Raw genomic sequence first — 19,258 nt, forward strand, 5'->3', positions numbered from 1 at the left:
GATCAGTGAAGATGGACAACACCGTCCATCTGTTATGCTTCGATGCACCGTGTCAGAGCAATCACAAATATTCATTTCACTGACCCACGACTTCTACCTGGAGACCATGTTGGAATTTCAGCTGACACCCAGATTAAGCAGCACTAATTGACAGCTCAGGGTGTCTCACCTGTAAACAGGTTTTAGAGCAGATCTGGTTCAGGTGCGGGGTTACTAACCTGACACCTCACACTGTCTTTGACAGATCTTCTCCCCAACTTGGTCTTGTACTCTCTTTTAATTCATTTTCAGATTTGGTGGGAGCTGCTGTTTCATCCCAAATTTAAACAGAGTGTGTGATCAAATGCTGATTGTGTCTCTCAGAGAACAGAAGCATTGCAAAGAAGTATTGCTTCACTTACACGTATGAAGTAGTGTCTTTAAATATCAATCAAAATTGCAACTACATAGATACTCTATGAGTCTGTAACTGAGTAAACCTAATAATTTCAGAATGAAACTGCAAAATGTTCCACAGAAAGAAAATATAAAAAGAGAAAACAGAAAACACTATGTAAATATACAGGTTATGGTGGGTTTAATTAAATAGAGCTGTCATTAATAAAGTAACTTAATATGCCATAATAATCAATTAAATACATTATACTGCTCCACACCACAGTATACTGCCTGCTTATATTCACAGTCAATTAATGTCAACTCTTTACTTCCTGATGGGTTGATGATTGGCTTTGAAAGAAGAGGATTATTTAGTCTTATGCTCTCATATACAGAAATTTACAAGGTGTACTTTTCAGACAGGAGACCTCTGAAGTGCATGTTTATGATAGAAACAGCAATGCCTCATGTGTCTGTGAAGCCACAGGGCCATGTTGTTGTTGTGCGTTGATAATTTCTCTAATCAGGTGGATGAAGAAGCTTGCAGGGTTAATTGGGAGCATACTGGAGTCGCTACAAGTGTGAAATTGTATTTACGGTGCATTAAACCACAAAGAGCCTGTTTGTCTGTGTGCATGCAAGTGTGTGTGCGTGCAAAAGGTTTGATGAACAGGGAGATGTTGATGCGATAAGTCAATAAATGTTAAACAGACCTCCCTTTGTGTAGCAAGAACAGATTCTGGAGGTAGGGTTTTAGTCATAAGGCAAAAAATTCTACTGTATTCATAAAACATCTGGTTATTTAAGAATATATTAAGAATATATTCACTGGTTTTGCTGAAATTTGATCCATAATAAGTGGAGCTTAGTGAACAAAATTTGCAGGGTAAAGAGTTTTCCTTCCTGTATATCACAGTAAATCTGCTTACTTTGGAATTTTCAACTAACTGTGGCCACTGCTGTGATTCGGAAATGGCTTCATATCCTTAAACTTTTCTTCACCCCACTGACATGGCCCTGTGTGTTTCATTTACACAAATAGTCTGACGAGCTTCAGAGTGGAATCTTGAGAAAAGAGAGTGAATGAGGGAGCGAATAGGAAGGGATATTATAGCAAACTGACAGCACTACAGTAAGTGCTGAGACATAGAGCCACATGCTGAAGGCATCCTGCTGGGCAGGAAATGTAGGGGAACTGGCTAAGCAGCGCAGTCCCATCAGCTCCCTGCTGTTCCCCGCCTTTACACCACTTCCTTATTACCGTGTTTACCGTTCGGCTTTCACGCCTCTCGGCCCTCCAACCCGCCACACGCTCCAGGCACATGGACACGAGTTAGAGGGAGGAAAGTGGGGAGAAAGAAAACAAACATAAGGAGAAGCAGGTCACACCCCATCAGTGCGGAGAGCTGAGCGCAGCAGATTCAGACTATATGCTTTTACCTGCTGCCTACAGAGTGAGAGAGCACGGGGGGAATGGCTGCATGCCCTGCAACTGAAGTGGCATGAAGTAATGAGATGGATTGTGTTAAGTGGCTGGTCTAGAGTAGAACAGAGCCCTCTACACACACACTCTCTGCCACTAGCCAGCCCTCCCAACTTGCCACTCCAGCACTCAGCTGCACCATATATCAAACTTTGTATTTTATCGGATTCATTTAATTAATGATCTCTGGTCAGGTAGGAATGAAAGTGTTCCCTCCTGTCACTCCTCTGCCAGGGAGGCTCTCAGTAATAGAGCCGTGACCACAGATCATACGCACAAATGTACAGCATGTGCACATACAGAAACACACACAATATTGCACCTTTAGCACATTTAGTTCCACAGAACTGCTGAACAAACTTCCCACCTAGTGTAACATTGCGGTGGATACATTAATAAAGAAACAAACAGGGGCTGATGTAACCTCGTCCGACAGCTCTGACAGAAAGTCAGCAACTGTGCCGTGACAATAAAGTCCTGCCAGAGGCTGGAGCACAGGACAGAAGTCCCCTGATCTCCTTGCAGACGGTCGGTTGGGTATAGTACCCCAGCATCCAAGGCCTGCAGGGTGGCCTTTAAGCCTGGCTGAGCAAGACCCCCCTGTCCTGTCACTCCTCTCCCCAGTTCCCACTCTCTGTTCCATGTTCAATCACTATTGACAAGTGCAGAAGCAGTTCCCTCTAGGAGAATACCTAGCCCTGCGCCAGAAGTGCTAATATAACATTTATCAAAGCATTGGACACGTATGTGGGCTGTCACTTTGTCTGACATGTTAAGAGGCCTGTGCTGACATGGTTATTGTTCTGCTCCTGCGATTGTTGTTGTTGATCACTTCAAGCGAGCCGTCTTCAAAATCAGCCGAGTAAAGAAATCTGAGCCTAACCCCTTCACACATACTCACTGAGGACGCCTGCATTTTTCATTTTAGCCACTCTTCAAGGCAAGAGGTTAGCTGTTGATACACAATTAAGCGTTTGCTAAAGTTTAATCTGAAGGTAAGTGCTGCTTCAGTGAAGCTGGTGGATTGGGTCACGACGAGTCCGTCTGCTGAAGGGACAAAGAGGCCGCCATCTGCTCTTGTCAATGATTTCTTTTTCTCTTTTTTTGCGAGTGAATATCAAAATAAAATGTAAGTAACCTGTTATTATTCTGCACTTACGAAGTGGGGTGTAAGTGGATGAAAATTGATCCAGCAAATTGAAAAGGGGGTTAAGTGTTTTTGCCCTATCGACTCTGACTGAAATGACGGTTATATAAAACACTCATTTCTCTCCCATTAGCAGATGAAGCCACAGCCAAGTATTATTAGAGGGCCACATTGTAGCACTGCTCCAAGACATTTTGTTACAGCTAATGGCCCTCAGTCCAAAGGAGAAAAAAATAAAGATATTTTGGCTCTGTAGATGAAATTGAGGCAGTTTTCCCACTAAACGTGTGTGGCGAAACTGCTGTAACTTGCCGTGAATGATCTTCTTAGGAAGGTGAGAAGTCATCTTGGATCGGTCCTGTCATGCTGCAAATGCAACTTAAAGTGAATGCATTTGTGCATTTTATTTATGGTGGCTGCAAGCAGTATGGATTCTTCCTGGATTGTTTGTACACTATCATTACCAAAGGTCACCTCACATTAATTGATAGCCTGTCAGTCTGTCAAGTAAAAAGCCAGTCCGAGTGCTGTGTGGTCCCATTTTTACAATGCGCTTTACAATAATGTTGGTGGAGTAGTGTTTATGATCAGAAAACACAGCATGTATCTCAGCAGGAGGGTCACGCATTTGATTGTAGTGTTTTGGCACAACACAGTATGCAATTTTCCAACCGGTTCATTTGGATATCATCCATCTACATTGCAGGAGTTGCTGTGGGAATCTGAGATGACCAGACTTGCGCCATTACTGGTGGTTGTGGTACCTGCTTTACCCAAGGGTGCAGACGTCGAGCTTCACGTCACTGCAGTTCAGGATGATCCCACCGAAAGAGCTTTCTGTCACACGACTACAAAGGTGGAGTGTGGATCCATAGAATGCCACACTCTGCTGTCTTCTGACCACCGTAGTGCTTCACTGTCACTCTCCCTGGCTGCCCCTGATGGAAACCTGGAAGTCACTGATGTAAAGAGTGTAACAGAAGAAGTCGGCGCTACATTCAAGAGAGCCGTGAAGAAGATGGATGCTGAGCTGGTGCCGCAGTGCGCCCGGGTCTTCTACAAGTGCAGCCACTCACTGGCACAGCAGATTGTTAAAGGTATTTTTCACTTAAGACACTACACACACAAGATTCAGAATGATCTAATATTTATAGTTATTAAGAGGATTCATCCTAAATAAGCTGTTCTGTCAAATAAAACACTTCTGAGATACACTTCTACTGCAAGTTAAGCCCCACATCACTGCATTAATGAAAACAAAGTGACAGCCTGTCTCTCTTGCCCCACTCCCTTTTCAAAGAAAGTTTGAGCTGACATTGGTTAAGTCAACATGAAGTATTCAAGGAAGCAGTCTCTCCTGAGGATCTCCACTTCTTCCTGTGTTTAATTATTGTAAGCCATTTGTTGTGTCTGCGCCACATACAGTAACCCAAGCAGCTGGCACAGTCTTTTGTCATCATTACATTTTCATACGCCACCGTCTCTTCGCTCCCGTGGAATTGTAGGTTCTCGTCAAGGCAAATGTGGAGCCGTATTTGTTTTATCCTGAGAGATGTTCTCTCTGAGGGAAAAGGGCGATGAGCACATCGATCACACGGGCTCAGTTGTCAAGTCATCGCTGAAGCAGTCAATTAACATTTTTGAATCAGTGCCAAACCAGCTATCTTACTGTCATTTTTAGCGTTGACATAATTCATCGTTCAGAGGACGTGAAATTATGGTTACCAGTAATGAATAGGAAAAAGGTTGATCTGTTTAGAATATGTCTTGATATGCATGACAGACGAGCGGGGCTATTTGTTTTGTTACCTAATTGTATAATTGTTGCTGAACATTGTTTCATGATAAGTGAAGCCTGTTGTTTGTTTCTTCTGGTATCCACAGCAGAGGGTTAAGAGAATTTAGCAATAAAATGTTTCAAATTTAAATTTAAATAATAAATATATTTAAAAAACTGTAAAATATATGTGTAAAAAATCATGTGAAGCTTTCAAATGTAAATTATTTCCAAGATGTGAGTTATTATGATGGAAACCATTAAATGTGTGACTGGGTCATTGGTTAACTGGAGCTAAATCAACCTCGATCTTTACCCTTGACACGTATGTTTCTTTGATTTTGGACCACACAGACGGCTTCCCTAAAACCATTTACTGACTCATCATTGAGGTGGAATCTGCTACCTTACAATGCATGCACAGCCAAGCCCTGGAAGCTCACCCACGGGCGTTTTTATGGGTCACAGCCGATGCTCAATGGGTGATGAATCCAAAAAGTCAAAGGAGGAAAAGTAACACCTCTGGCGCTAGCAGTCACAGCCTTGCAACTGCTGCTGTCAGCGAGCAGACAGACAACACTGGAGCAAAATGTGACTGCACACCCCCTCCTTCAATTCCTTGCCTTAGAATTCACAGTTGATAGACATGACATATGGTTCAAATGAAACCTTTAAACATCTTGTCTCCACTCGTTACTTACGATAGAGAGGTTCTCTCAAAGATAGGCCTCCACAACTCCACAAAAACTCTAACTTTTGGAGAGGGTCGCAAATATAGTGTTACGATATTACAATAGAATAAATGAAGTGATCATGGAAATTCATGATTTTACTTAGAATGAATCTGTTATGGAGATTGAAGCTAATTTAACGATGATCTTAAAGCATTATAGAGCTGAAGGGAACTGTGAGGCCACTTATAATTTTCTGTGAGTTTGTTGCTAATCCTTCGACAAACAAGAAATTATGTGATTTGTTGTTGGTGTGGAAATATTGCTTATACCTACTTTAAACAAAAATTAGCAAGTCCTCTGTTTCTCGAAGGTTCCTCTGCATACACCCAGTCCCTCAGTTCACTGTTTATTCTCCTTGGACAAAATGACCAATTTTCGTGAGCCAACACTTGCTAATTACTGCCTCGTTTACCGGTTAATTTGACCAGTTTGGGAGTCAGTGTAGCACAACTAAAAACCGCTGGCTCTGGGCCTTGGCCACTGCTTAAAAGCCCCATAAACCCAGCAGGCATCATCCATTCCACACAGAAACACCCTTTTCTTTCCCTTTCCATCACAGCCATCCCCTGACACCCCTCTTTCTTTTCACTTAAGCTTCCAATATTTATATAGTAATCGCTTCAAACAAAAAATGGCTGTTAATGTTTAGCATAAAAGGCTGTTGCGGGCATTAGTAATGGTTTGGTTTTGAAAACACAGAGTTTCAACAGCAGCCTTTTCAGCTCCCTGTGTGTTTGCCACAAATAATGGCTGGTTCTCTTGGGTTGATAGCTTAGTCCCATCTAATGCTAATGTGATGGCTTTTTGAATCTTACAGCCTCTGTCCAATGAGCCTCACAATGAGGCTCCCCATGTTGCCCAAAGTGGGGCTGAGAGACCAGGGGAAGGGGATTGGGCGTGTGATTGGAAGTGCTCATGGGATTTTGTGTGGATTTTACAGAAGCATTTATGGGGATGGCACAGGCAAGCAGTCTGTGTTTTTGCTCGCTTTTCACTTAAAAAGACAAAAAAACACAAAATTGCATGGTCATTCATGTCACCTTCACCCCCCTCGTGTCTCTCATTCATGTATAAGCAGGCACGTCTGTGCGAACAGACACTGAAAGAGACTCTCAAAGAGAGAGTGCAATTATTTCCTGTCCGTCGGTACAAAGATTAAAACATCCTAACATAAAACAGGCTTAGTGCACAAGGTGTGATGAAGGGTATGTTTCTTCTCTTAATAAAACCGTTCCCTGTCTGTGATCTCCATAGCTCGTTCAGTTGTCAGCTAGCCATCTCCAGAGGATCCTGCGTCCCAGGGTGCGCCACATGCTCTGATAACACATATTTGGGCTTTTAATGCCCTCCAAAAAAGGCCCGTGTTCAGTGGGGGCATTTTAAGCTGTAGTGCATATTAGCTAATTAGGGTGTGGGGGCTCTTTGTAAGGATGTTTGTCATGCTGTGTGTGCTTCAAATGAAAGAGAATGGGGCATATGAGATAGCACTTGTAACCTCTATGTCCTGATTTCTCTTTTTGGAAGTTCACACAGATGTCAAAGAGTACAGGACTAGTAGATGTTACTAAAAGAGCATTAGTTTGTCCGATGCATGTGTATTTTGACATGCATTATATTCGACAGATGTCATTGTGATTGACACTTTTTATGCTGATGGTACAGCTGCAACACGGCATGCTTTCACAGATGTGTAACTTAATTAGAGCCATAACAGATCACGGTGACCACACCCAAGTCCTGTCCAACATGCTGATAAATCAGAAGAAATAAGGCAGCACTCTCAACCGCGAGACAGGAACACTTGTGACCAATTAGTGCACAGAGCCGAAGAGGGAAGGGGCAACATCCCAGCTGGCTGCCGCTAAAAAGACAGGCTGTCATCAAGACTGGGCTCTGAGACGCTCAATGAATTCTCACATGTCCACTGTCCATCTGTAGTCCGGCCACATACAAACACACACGGATACACTAAGAATGTGTCTCAGCTCCAGTAAAGCTGAGTAGCAGTCCCAACACAGCTCCCTAACATCCCAACTCAACAGCAGCAGCGGATCCATTCCACTAGATACCCCCAACAAGCTGCTCAATTGTCCAAAAGGGCAAATTGAGAAAACCCCCTCTTTCTCGTATGTGTGTGTGTGTGTGTGTGTGTGTGTGTGTGTGTGTGTGTGTGTGTGTGTGTGTGTGTGTGTGTGTGTGTGTGTGTGTGTGTGTGTGTGTGTGTGTGTGTGTGTGTGTGCTTGGTTGTACGAGGCTCTATGTGTAAATTTGGGAGGGGTAGATTAGAGTTCAGTCCTTGCTGACCATATGTCTGCACTGCAGGGAGATGAATGGGTTGGGGGTGAGGGGCTGCAATCTGCCAAGTATTTAAGAATGCCAATAATTTGTAAATAGCCCTGGTCGAAGGGTTAAGTGCAGCCTCTGTCCCGGGACACCCCCAGTGGGACGGCAACGTGAGAACCAAACGTCCAACTCCAGCTTAAGTTCTCATTAGACTAACACATCCGTTTTTGTTTTTCCCCTTGTCCCCGTTTCCACCTCTACCTTCCAGGACTTGAAGAAAGTTTCCAAAGTGCTCTTGCAGAGTCCAGTCCATCCGCGGCCCTGGTTCCAGTCCTGGACTTGCCTGACTCCCAGATCCTCCACCTGTCCTGCTGGCTCAGTTTATAGAGACACAGCCAGAGTCAACAACCAGACTCCAGCCATCCGCAGCACTGGAATTCAGTGGGGCTTTTCTGGAGGAACGACTCTTGACAGCCCAACACCTAATGACTTACAACAGGGCACTGGTGAATGTGGAAAAGGAAAACTGCATCACTACTCATTAATGCTGACTGTTTGGTGCAGCTGATTGTTGAAATGCAAAGCTGTACGTGTCTCCAAGTGGTTTTGATGGTGTGCGGTTTTGAGGATGTGTTTATTCCACTTCAAACCTCTGAACCTAGGAGGGTAATCCACTCTGTCCTCCAATGGAGTTGCAGACTGCAACAGCTGTTACTCTACCTCGCACAAGTCTTATGGAACTTATATCACCTAAAGCTACATACCAGAAGACTAGAGACCTAGTCTACAAAAGGAGACACCAGCAGTGTCTCATTCCATGAGGCGATAAACTGTATCCCCTGATATCCCACCGTTTCTGGTGGACTTTCTCTTAGCACGCTAGCTAACACCCCTCATAAAGGCCTAGCACCACTGCCGACACCATCTGTTCAGTTGTAAACCTATAGATTTACTGTGTGACTGGTTTGTGGCTGATGTGTTAGGATGAGGTGAGTGTGTATCTCTCGATCATGCTCCACGGGACTCAAGGTATGTTATTATTGTGTAATGGGCAATCAGCACCAAGTACCTGAAAAGATTAAGCCTCTTTATGTTTTCTATTGATTCTAAGGCAGCCTGGTTAATAGGAGAAGGACGCTACCACACATAGCTGCAGGGCAAGTGAGTGTTCTGCAAGTGTGTGTGTGTGTGTGTATGTGTGTGTGTGTGTGTTGGTGGATTGTCAGAGGACACAGTGTGGCAATGTGGGAAGAAAATAACACTATTAACCATTGCTCCTGGAACATTTCTTTTCTCAAAGATCATGAACCGTATTGATAATCTGAGTTGGAATGCATCTTCGCTCCGGCTATTCTCTTCATCACGATTGCGATGGCGGCAGGAGTGGAGTGGGGCTATTGATCTTCACCCACCCCAGCGCTGCTTTGATTATTGTTATCAAAAATTGAACAATAGAGTCGGCCAATGGAGCCTGAAGATTTTTATTGAGGGTTGAAAAAACACAAACAAGCAATTATTTATGAGAGCGAGCAAGCCAATGCCCCACAACTATTCAGTGTGTTAATGTTCCCCTGTTTGGTTTTGAAGGGCCGCACCAGGGGGAGTTTTTGAAATTTTGAATGGCGCAGCTATTAAATCAGTAGGAAGATTTGGATGTTTCTTATTAGGCGCGTTCATGCACTTTCACATGTACGCCAAGAAAACACCCATAAATTTGGTTATATTTAAATAAATGTTGCCTTTTAACACCCACAGATTTGGCAGTGACACACAAAGTCAAGATTGAGTGTTTACTTTGTCAATTTTCTTAGTTTTAAAACTAACTAAATGCGTGTAACCATCGTCATGCCGTGCAGTAAGTTGCCAAAAAAGACTGTGCTGTGCAAATATGCCTGTCTGCCTTATTTACTGGTTTACAAAAAGATTGAGAAGTGGTTTTGTTCAAATTAAGTAATGGAAGTTAAGAAACAACAGATCGATTACGATTACACAAAAAATATAGAAGCAACATGCTAGTCATTGAAAAAATCTGCCCCCAAATAGTTATATTTAGCCAACTGAGCATAAAATATTTTTGAACCCTCCTTCAACTGATGACAAATTCATGACCACTGAGTTAATCCACACTCCAGTCAGGTGTTGCTTTAAAGGACGCGATCAAATAGCATGACAAGGATGCAGATACTCCTTTAAGCAGTGATATAAAATGCTGCCTTAACATGCAGCTTTATTCTTATGACTCAATGCCACAGATCACAATAGAAAAATGAGAACAGGGCATTGACATGCTGGATGCTGCATGTCAGATCGGCCTGTGAATGTCCACAACTCTAGAAATAATTTAAGAAAACATGGTACGACAGTTTGCCACATGATGCTCTGCATGGATGTGTCTGACAATATAATTCTCATCACCAAAATGTCTACAACTCACCAAGTCCTTTGGGTGTGATTGTGATTTCTGGTCTGTCACTTCCATCTCAATCTGCCTGTTATTATTTCCAATATAGTGTGTACTTGGTTGTTTCATGATGGTCATTCTGTTGTTGAGATGTTGCGCGTTAAAACGAGAATGAATAAAATTTGGTTACATTTTTCATACTGTGTTTATGTTATTGTGTATTTGCTGCAGACTTAACTACATTTTTTTTAAATCTCCACCCTGCAAATGTTCTTTTATTGAGCTTTGAATCTATCCAGCTCTTCTTGAAAGTACAAAAACAATACGAGGAATTCACATGTAGCGCAACAATAAAAGACAAGTCCCAGCTTTTCAGTCAACAGAGGAGCACAGCCGCTAGAATTCATTGCACAGCAGCCACTTGTCGATCACACGCCAAACATTACATTTTGTCTTTCAGCGGGGATGTTTTCATACAGACACAGGCAAAGCCACAAGTATATCTTCGCAACCTCATCATAAGCAATGTGATGGCCCATGGCAGACACATTTCTTTGTGTCCTTACCACCGTGCTTCCTCACAAAATGAATAAAGACAGGGTGACATTTGTTTTTCTCATGTGTTTTGTCAACTGTACATTTTCTACCGAGCTGACCTGCAACCACTCTGCAAACAAACTGGCTGTTGTGGCTAATATTGTCCTTTGTGCGCAGTGTACCAGCCCGCGGCCCTTGTCATTGTGGCCTTGCACATGGACTTTAGCTGTGCGTTTCTTCCTCCAGGCGAACCCGGCTGATGTGTGTGACTCTCTTTCCCCATAGCAGTGAGCTACAGTAGGGGAGCCCAGCTCAGAAGCAGCCTCGCCGCATGAGACGCCTCCTCACATTGTGGTCTGCTTGCCTCAGTGACTGTGGTTTTGTTTGTTTTCATGTTTGAATCCTTTTTGTTTCGTAATGTATTGTTTGCTCCCCCTGACGTATTGTGAAAACATGTCTTTATGGTCACAGCACTGACTTAATGGAACTTTCTCTGCCTGTACAACTGTCAAGCTCGCACATGCTATTGAGTGGTGTCTGCTTCCCTCTTGTGGTCAATATAAATAGTGCAGTTCAAGCATGTGGGAGCGCTCAGTTCTAGTTGTACAGTATTTACAATCACATCCTGAGTGAAACTTTGTATAAATGACTCCAAATGGCATTGGACATATAACTATATATCACTTACCTACCTTTTCTCTAGAAATATTTGCTTTCATGATTCACATTCTGTATGTAAAGACACTAAAAATGTCTGAATATCACACAGACAATGCTTTATTCTTTTCATCTTAATTATTGGAGGCTTTGTGTTTTTTTGTGATTTGATGATGAACCCATGTGACGTTTTGTTTTTACAGTATAGCAAAGGCAGTTAAATTCTTACATACATTGTGATTATATTGCATTTTCATCTGTTTGTGCGTCTTTGCAATGCGGTAATTTGTGTATTGTGCTCTGAACAAGTAGCAGAATTTGGATCAATTATTGATGCCCCACCTCAAATTATATATTCTGACATGCAGAAAAAAATGCTGGTGTAACTAAAAATGTTAATCAGTCCTCTCCTTTTAGCTAGGCCCATCAGTCATGATAATGAGTCAGCGTGTACAAAAATAACACACCCGAGCTGTGACACAGGAGCACTTAAATGGAATGCAGCCTTTAACATTGTTAGATCAACCCCTGTTTGGAAATCAGGCTGTAACCAATTATTGTATTCACTGATCTGCTGGTCTTTTTAATCTATATGTCCAGATCGGACCTCAAAGATATTCAGTTTACAGTGGAACAGAATGTTTGCCATTTTTGACATCCTAAACCCAAACAACTAATGGATTGTCGAGATCGTCAGCAGCAAATTTTCTGTTGATCGACAAATCAGTTATTGGCCTGATAGATGCAGCACTACATGAGCCGAAGAGCACATGGAACACACGGACAAGCATTTTGTGTTCAAACTCTGGCTGTACTAACATTAGATATCCAGGAAATATCAGCTCAAACCATGGAAGGAAAACAATCCACAGAAAGCCCACAGAAAACACCAGACTGTATGCACAGTGCTGTGTTTTGTTTGTTTAACTGTGTGACTGTATAACTTCTATTTTTACACAATGTGCCAAGTACAGGACATATTTTTGGAATAGTCTGGTGTGAAGATGTACAGCGTGTATTCCTAAAAAAGATCAGTTGAAACAATGTAAGAAAGGGTTGGATCTTTTCTCATTTATAAAAGGTACTATAGAGAGGATATCCACTAAAATACTAAATTCTATTGTGTTTTATTTTATTAGATTATTGCTGTGCAGTGACTACTATTATATGCTGGAGTAGGTGACCGTGTGAGAGACCAACTCTTGTATTGTTTAAGGCTTTAGTTGAGTTGCATTAGCTTGTTGCATTGGAAGCTGCTAATGACGAAATGACTGCAGGCAGCACGTGAATACAATTGCAATAAAGTTGCACATTTCTATGGTAGCTTATAGTTCAGGGTTAGATACATGCAGCTATCGTGGGTCTTGAGTTTGTCTTTGGTTTATTTATACATCTTTTGTGTTGATGTTTTAAATTCAATGAGCTGTTTTCAGTTTGAAGCAGAGTGGTTGTGAGGTTGTTTCTAATAAGCCAGTCTGTTGTTTTAAATCACTTTTGAAAACTTATTTTGGCTACTGAGTTACACTGTATGTTATTCTAGATTTTTTATTGGAGTCCTGCATTGTTCCATTGTTTTTGTATATGGTTCTTGGTCTTTTAGTCTTCTTTTTTAACCTAACCAATCTTCGCATGATTGTCCTCACATGTGGTCTTACTCATCTGTTCTGTGACTCTTGTCGTTTCTACCATGCATAATATATATTGTCAGCTTAGTGTCTTTTCTCTCACATAGTTTGTCCACTCTGTCTTCTCTCTCCGTTTACCTCTCTGCAGGTATTTCAGGCTCTGGAGCTGTACATGTCTGATCTGTGGTTACTGATTCCACCAAACTGTCCACTGTTTATGTTGTCTTGGTAGTTGTCAGTTTGTCTCTGCCCATGCCTCCTTCATCCCAACTGTAATAATAATTTTGTGGGGTATTAACTTTACTTTTTAACTTAGTCAGGTAATTTATTAGAGTATAAAACATGGCAGGTTTGTAACATTGACATTTAAAAGCCCTATATGCTGAAAATCCATATTTATTGTGTTTTGTGGTTGTTATAAACTTGGAGGTGTAAAATATAAGCTCTTCAGATATAAGGACCTTTACTTCTGCCATTTCTCAAGCCTCACCATAACTAGTTAGCCTCCCAGTTTTACAAGCGAGTAAGAATTCACCCCAAGTGCCATATAACATCTGACTAACCAATAGTTGGCCAGCTAAAACTGTGATTGACAGCTCAAACTCCAGCTGTCAGTCACAAGACTCATCTCATTTCACTAATTGCAGCCTCCTCACCTACTCAGTTCTCCTGCTTGTGACCCAGAAATCAGGCTTTTTGTCCTCTCACAAAGGAAATCTTAGTTCCTGAAATGCACCTCGAGGACAGAGAATCACCGGAGGAGCTACTAGTGGTATTGATGAGTCTTTTTTTTTTTCACTCATAAAACAGTCTTTCGTGTGTCACACGTCTTTTATACTTTACCACACTTGTGTGTTAAATGAAAAAAAACAACAACAAATGTGTGACATTCTCATCACATTCTGTAATGTTATAAACAGAATTTGAAGAAAATATGTTCTTTAAATCATCATTAACACTGTTCTGTTTATCTGACAGAGATTGTATAGACAGCATGTTCTTCTTGAAGGATTATTTTTTAAGCAGCACAGTGTTTTAAACAGCAAAAACAGCCTGATAGTAACAGCCCTAAAACCAGGGGTTTCACAGTCAAAGGGAAATGAACCATCTTTTCAGTATTTTGAACTAAAAAACAGCTAGAAGTCACACTGTAGGATTTACTGAAAAGAAGGACAACATGGGACCTTTAAGTTGGTCAGGTTAATTAGTATTTTATAAAACATGCCAGGATCTTAACTGTAATATTTGAATTTCACAAGTAAAAATCACATAAAAAATAATAATGTGAAGCTTTAACTGTAATATTTTAACTTATAATCCTTACCTTTAAGCTAGACAACTTTACAGTGCCAATTTTATTTTTCTACTGGAAAGCACTGTGACTGAATGTTTTAATGTGCTGTTTATATAATTGTGAGTCATTTTATATATATTTTTTAAAAAAAATCATCTATTGTTTATTTTTGTTTGTCTTTTACTTGACATTTATCGTGTGTATATTGTGTTTTGTTGTAGAGCACTTTGTAATGCTACTTTTTATCATTATTATTATTATTATTATTATCATCATCAACACTATTATCAACACTATTATTATGGATGTTAAATGTCCTCAAATCTGCATGTCTCCCCCGAATAGGAACTGAAAATCTTTGTTTCCTACCGTACATTTTCAGGGACGTACGTGCGTCAGAGGTTGTTTTTCACCGTTAGCAACAAAGCTAACAGGATACTCGCATAGTTAATAATGAATATACTGGACATATATCGTTTATAGTAAGTACTGTTGACTTATGTACCACTAACGCTTCTGTTGTTTACTAATTTCAACTTCTGCTGCAAATTCCGTCTTTGTTGTTTACGCTTTGTTATTAATGTAATGCTACTGTTTTCTGCAGTAACGTGTTGTAGAAATCATTTATATCTTCAGTTTTCATTTTAGTTGTTAATTACATTTTTTCAGTGCTACGACATAAGGTTTTTTACATTATTTAAATATTAATTATTTTCAGAACTTAATTACTGTTTCTTCATGCAAGCTACAATTGTAATGCCGTATTATTTCTCCTTAGATGGATGCAATGAGAGATTCACCAAGTGGCTAAAGGGGTGATATCAAAATGCATCAGTGTCCTGTGTGCTTAAAATCTTTTCTGACGCCATACAAACTTAAACGACATCATATCATCCACACTGGACAGAAGCCCTTCATCTGTAAACTCTGTGGAAAAGCCTTCACACAGTCTGCACATTTAAAGACACACTCCCAGAATGTCCACTGCTCAAGGCTCCCAGGAGACTGTCTGCAGGATGGCGTTTTACCTGATAGCCAACAACCAACCTGTGATAAACCAGCTGCAGAGATGAACACCCACGACAAGAGTAACTACAATATATTCACATCAGCTGTACCATCCTCTGTGGCATCCATATGGAAAGAAGAAATTCTGGCTGATGAATTTGTTCTTGCTCGCTCTGAGAGTGGGAATCCACCAAAAAATACTCCACATGTGAGTGATAATTTGGTAATTCTGAGCAGTATCTCAAATCTGATGGATCCAGTACTTCAGGAGCAAGATGATTCTGCAAGTGTGGAGTCCTCTGTAAACAAAGCGCATAATGGATACACCTGCAAAGTCTGCTTGGAGTCATTTCCTTCATCTCTTCAGCTGTGGATGCATTCAACAATTCATAACGAGCCAAAGCAGCCGCAGCCTGAAACGAACAAAGAATTGCTGCAGACTTTTTCTAAAAAGTCAGGCGTCAGAGGGGACATACTGTCGCAAGAGCCGATCTCCAGGAAAAACAAAACAACTTTGAAACACCAGTGTCCTAAATGTTTCAAACTGTTCTGTTCACCCTCCAAACTGCGAAGACATTTCCTTATTCATACTGGACAGAAGCCCTACTCATGTACAGTCTGCAGGAAAACCTACAGGCAGAAGGTCCACTTGAAATCCCATTTATCTATGTCAAATAAATGCTCACTTTCTGCCAGCATTGCAAGGAAAAAACAGATGCTTCATAATGGAAATCAAACCTCAGATTTGCCACCTCAGTCTTCGCTCCAGCAGCATCTCATCCCTTCCACCCCTGTGAATTCCTCAGTGGAACTGGAGCTGCAGTGTAAAATCAGCGTAAATACTCTGCAAGACCTGAGAAAGACAGAAATCAAGACGGATGCAGTTGAAGAACCAGAGCAGTCCCTAAAATCAAGTATTTGTTTTAGCTTTAAAGAAGAGCAGCAGTTCTTGACACATAAAGACTTGAAACCGTTCCAGTGCGAGATCTGCAACAGAGCATTTCGTTTGGAAGTTAATTTAATACGCCATCACAGAATTCATAGCAACCAAACAGAATTAAGAACAAGTCCTACCCCTGTGCAAAACAGTAGTACTGTGAACAGGTCTGATTCTGCAGTAATGAAACATTTGCCTGAATTGAGCAGTGCAGACTTAGTTGCCCTGGACGTCAATATAAAAACAGAAACACTGAGTGACATTAGCGCTAATGACAGTGGAACTTTTAATCGGGACACTGACATTATATCGACCGAAAACCAGAGCGAAACTTGCCCTGCCATCAGAAAGCAGCAGAGAATTCCCTCCATACATCAGTGCCATACGTGTTTAAAATGTTTTCCTTCTGCATCAAAACTCCAGAGGCACATGATGAGCCATACTGGACAGAGGCCATTTGGCTGTCATGTATGTGGAAAGGCGTTTCGTCAGAAAACACACTTGCGGGTTCATTATCGGACTCACACGTGGTCTAAATATCACAAACAGCGATCGCTGTATATCAACCGACCGCCTTGTGGTATCCGTTGGTTTAACACAAAGATGGAAACAGATGTCCCAGTCCAGAGAATGATGGGAGAAAAAAAGGATTATCTGAGAAACAGTGACATCTCCTCTGTGAAACATCTGGATCAGGCTATTCTTAAGATGAATGCCCAGACTAAAGACAACAGAGAACCAGAGAACACATTGTTGTCACACATGTCAAAGAAGAATGTTGTGCACATGAGAAAGGTTTCCAATGTGACTGTGAGACGGACGCAGACTGTTAAATCAGTGCAAAATCCAGACAACGTACAACATAAGTGCTTTCAGTGTCTGAAGTGTTTTCCGAGTGCCTCCAAATTGCAGAGACATGAGATGGTACACACAGGTTTGAGACCATTCCGTTGTCTTATTTGTGGGAAAACATTCAGACAAGCTCCACATTTGAAAACCCACGAAAGAACTCACTGTAAAAGGAGGCCATCGAAGCCCGTCTGTCAACAAGGGAACACCAGAAAACTTCAACTGAAGAATCAACAGCAGCTTTACCCAAGGATTACTGTTCACGTCCCGCCACAGAAAAAGTACGTAAACACAGACTCTCCACTCTCACATTTTGAAGTTGTCGGTAATGCAGGGACTAGAGTACTCTGCAGCAGGCCTGAAGAATCTACCACAGAAGTGAACAGTCTCCTGAACACCAACTCTAAAAGTAATGCAAATTTAAAGAAAAGAAGACTTCACATTTGCCGCATATGCTGTAAGAACTTTTCCTCGCCGTACAAGCTCTCAAGGCACTTGGTCACTCACTCTGGAATAAGGCCATACAGATGCATTTTGTGCAGCAAAACTTTCACACAGAAAGGTCATCTAAAAGTGCATGAGCTTAGATGCAGACACAGCGACAGGATTTCAGATTGTAGTCAGACTGATAGAATAAACACTAACCATCCACAGGAGAAGTGCACCGAAAACCTCACTCACTGTACAGATTTCAATGCGAATACAGCAATGGATCAACGAGAGACACAGTATGCCGCTGTAAGTCATTACTCATTTAATGATACAGACTTATCTCATTGCTCAGAGGCTATGGATACTGCATGGCTAAAGGTGCCAAAAGAGGGCTTAAAAGAAGGGAACATTGAATCGGAGCAAAAGCAGACAGACAATTGTAATCAGGCTACAGACAATTATAGTTATTCTTTTGGCACAGAATTTCCCTTTGAAATAAATGAGCTGGTCCAAAATCAAAACATGGCTGCTCCACCTTTGTCACATCAGCATGAGGGTAATGCACATAATGTAGAATTACCACGTGAGCCTGTGTCAGACAGCAACAAGCTGCTCAGTGATGGATTTGTGAGTTCTATAGTTGATAGCTACTGGTGTGAGCCGTTAGCTGTGTTCAATTGTGCCAAATGCACTGCAAGTTTTACAAGCAAAATCAATCTTGAGCAGCATGTTTGTTCAACTGCTGTTCCGCTTAAAACAACAGAGTCAGCCCAGAAGAACCATTGTGACATTTGCTTTAAATACTTTGCGTCTCCCTCGAAACTTAAAAGACATTATCTTGTGCACACAGGTCAGAGGCCGTTTAGGTGTGACATTTGTGGCAAAACTTTCACACAGTCTGCACATGTCAGAAAACATCAACGGACTCACTGATACTCGAAATGATACCGTGTAACATTTGTTTTTGGTGTTAAATTGCTTCTTTGCTAATAAGCATTAAGTGTCATTGGTGCGATTTTCTGTGTGGTGGTCTGATGGGGCCGAATGTTACACCATAAAAAATTACTTAAACTATTTAGAAGGCCAATTTAGTTCTGGATAATCTGCTTGCAGCTGCAGAGAGGTAGATGATGTCAAAACTTGTCTTTATCATGGATGTTTTCTTTCTCCCACTACATAGAACAATAATCTGGTAAGCCGAAGGAGCACCTTCAACCAGAAATTAAGAATGACTACATGCTCTATTGAACATCACAAGTAGTCCTTCCTTTCTGTGACCATCCACTGATACCGTTCCTCCTGGTTCTGTATAAATTGTGTAATTTTATAACTTTCTAAACCTTGAGCAACTGTTATAAAGCATTTGCACTCAATAATAAAGTTATACTGATTCTAAATCTATGTGTGTTAAATATTTTTATGTGGGTGTGCATGCGCATGTGTGTGTGAAGTGTCCTTTTTTATCTCAAATTACATTTATTAATAGTTTCATGTGGTCTTTTACAGTGGTTATTGTATTCATTGAGATTGGATGTGTATTTATAGAAATGCTTCTCTAAAATGAAATAGTAGCTTTTGACTGGGAGTATTTTCTGACTACCACACCCACCACATAGTCAATTTAATGTCCCCCAAGGTTTCCACAAACAACATCCATCCATCCGTTCTCTATACACCGCTTTATCCTCACTAGGGTCGCGGGGGGGCGGCGGGGCG

At 41.3% G+C, this 19,258-nt stretch overlaps 2 protein-coding genes across 3 annotated transcripts in view; both read left to right on the forward strand.

The window, feature by feature from the left end:
• Positions 1-10,401, forward strand: part of dph6 (diphthamine biosynthesis 6) — a 57,606-nt gene extending 47,205 nt beyond the window's left edge. For both annotated transcript variants that reach the window (XM_051954866.1, XM_022214927.2), the window contains exons 14-15: positions 3,715-4,105; positions 8,071-10,401. In XM_051954866.1, coding sequence (XP_051810826.1) covers positions 3,715-4,105; positions 8,071-8,189 — 510 coding nt within the window. In that variant the 3' untranslated portion in view covers positions 8,190-10,401. The remainder of the gene's footprint in view (positions 1-3,714; positions 4,106-8,070) is intronic.
• A 4,296-nt stretch (positions 10,402-14,697) lies between these two features.
• On the forward strand, positions 14,698-18,939 carry LOC110965780 (zinc finger protein 770). Its single transcript, XM_022214938.2, has 2 exons — positions 14,698-14,798; positions 15,095-18,939. The coding sequence occupies exon 2, from the start codon at positions 15,143-15,145 to the stop codon at positions 18,473-18,475; it is 3,333 nt and encodes a 1,110-aa protein (XP_022070630.2). The 5' UTR covers positions 14,698-14,798; positions 15,095-15,142; the 3' UTR covers positions 18,476-18,939.
• The last annotated feature ends 319 nt before the right edge of the window (positions 18,940-19,258 follow it).

This window comes from Acanthochromis polyacanthus, chromosome 1 (genome assembly GCF_021347895.1).
Source record: "Acanthochromis polyacanthus isolate Apoly-LR-REF ecotype Palm Island chromosome 1, KAUST_Apoly_ChrSc, whole genome shotgun sequence".
Classification (NCBI taxonomy): domain Eukaryota; kingdom Metazoa; phylum Chordata; class Actinopteri; family Pomacentridae; genus Acanthochromis; species Acanthochromis polyacanthus.

Coding starts and splice junctions, on each gene's coding strand:
- LOC110965780 (XM_022214938.2), top strand. CDS start 15,143: ATGCATCAGTGTCCTGTGTGCTTAAAATCTTTTCTGACGCCATACAAA.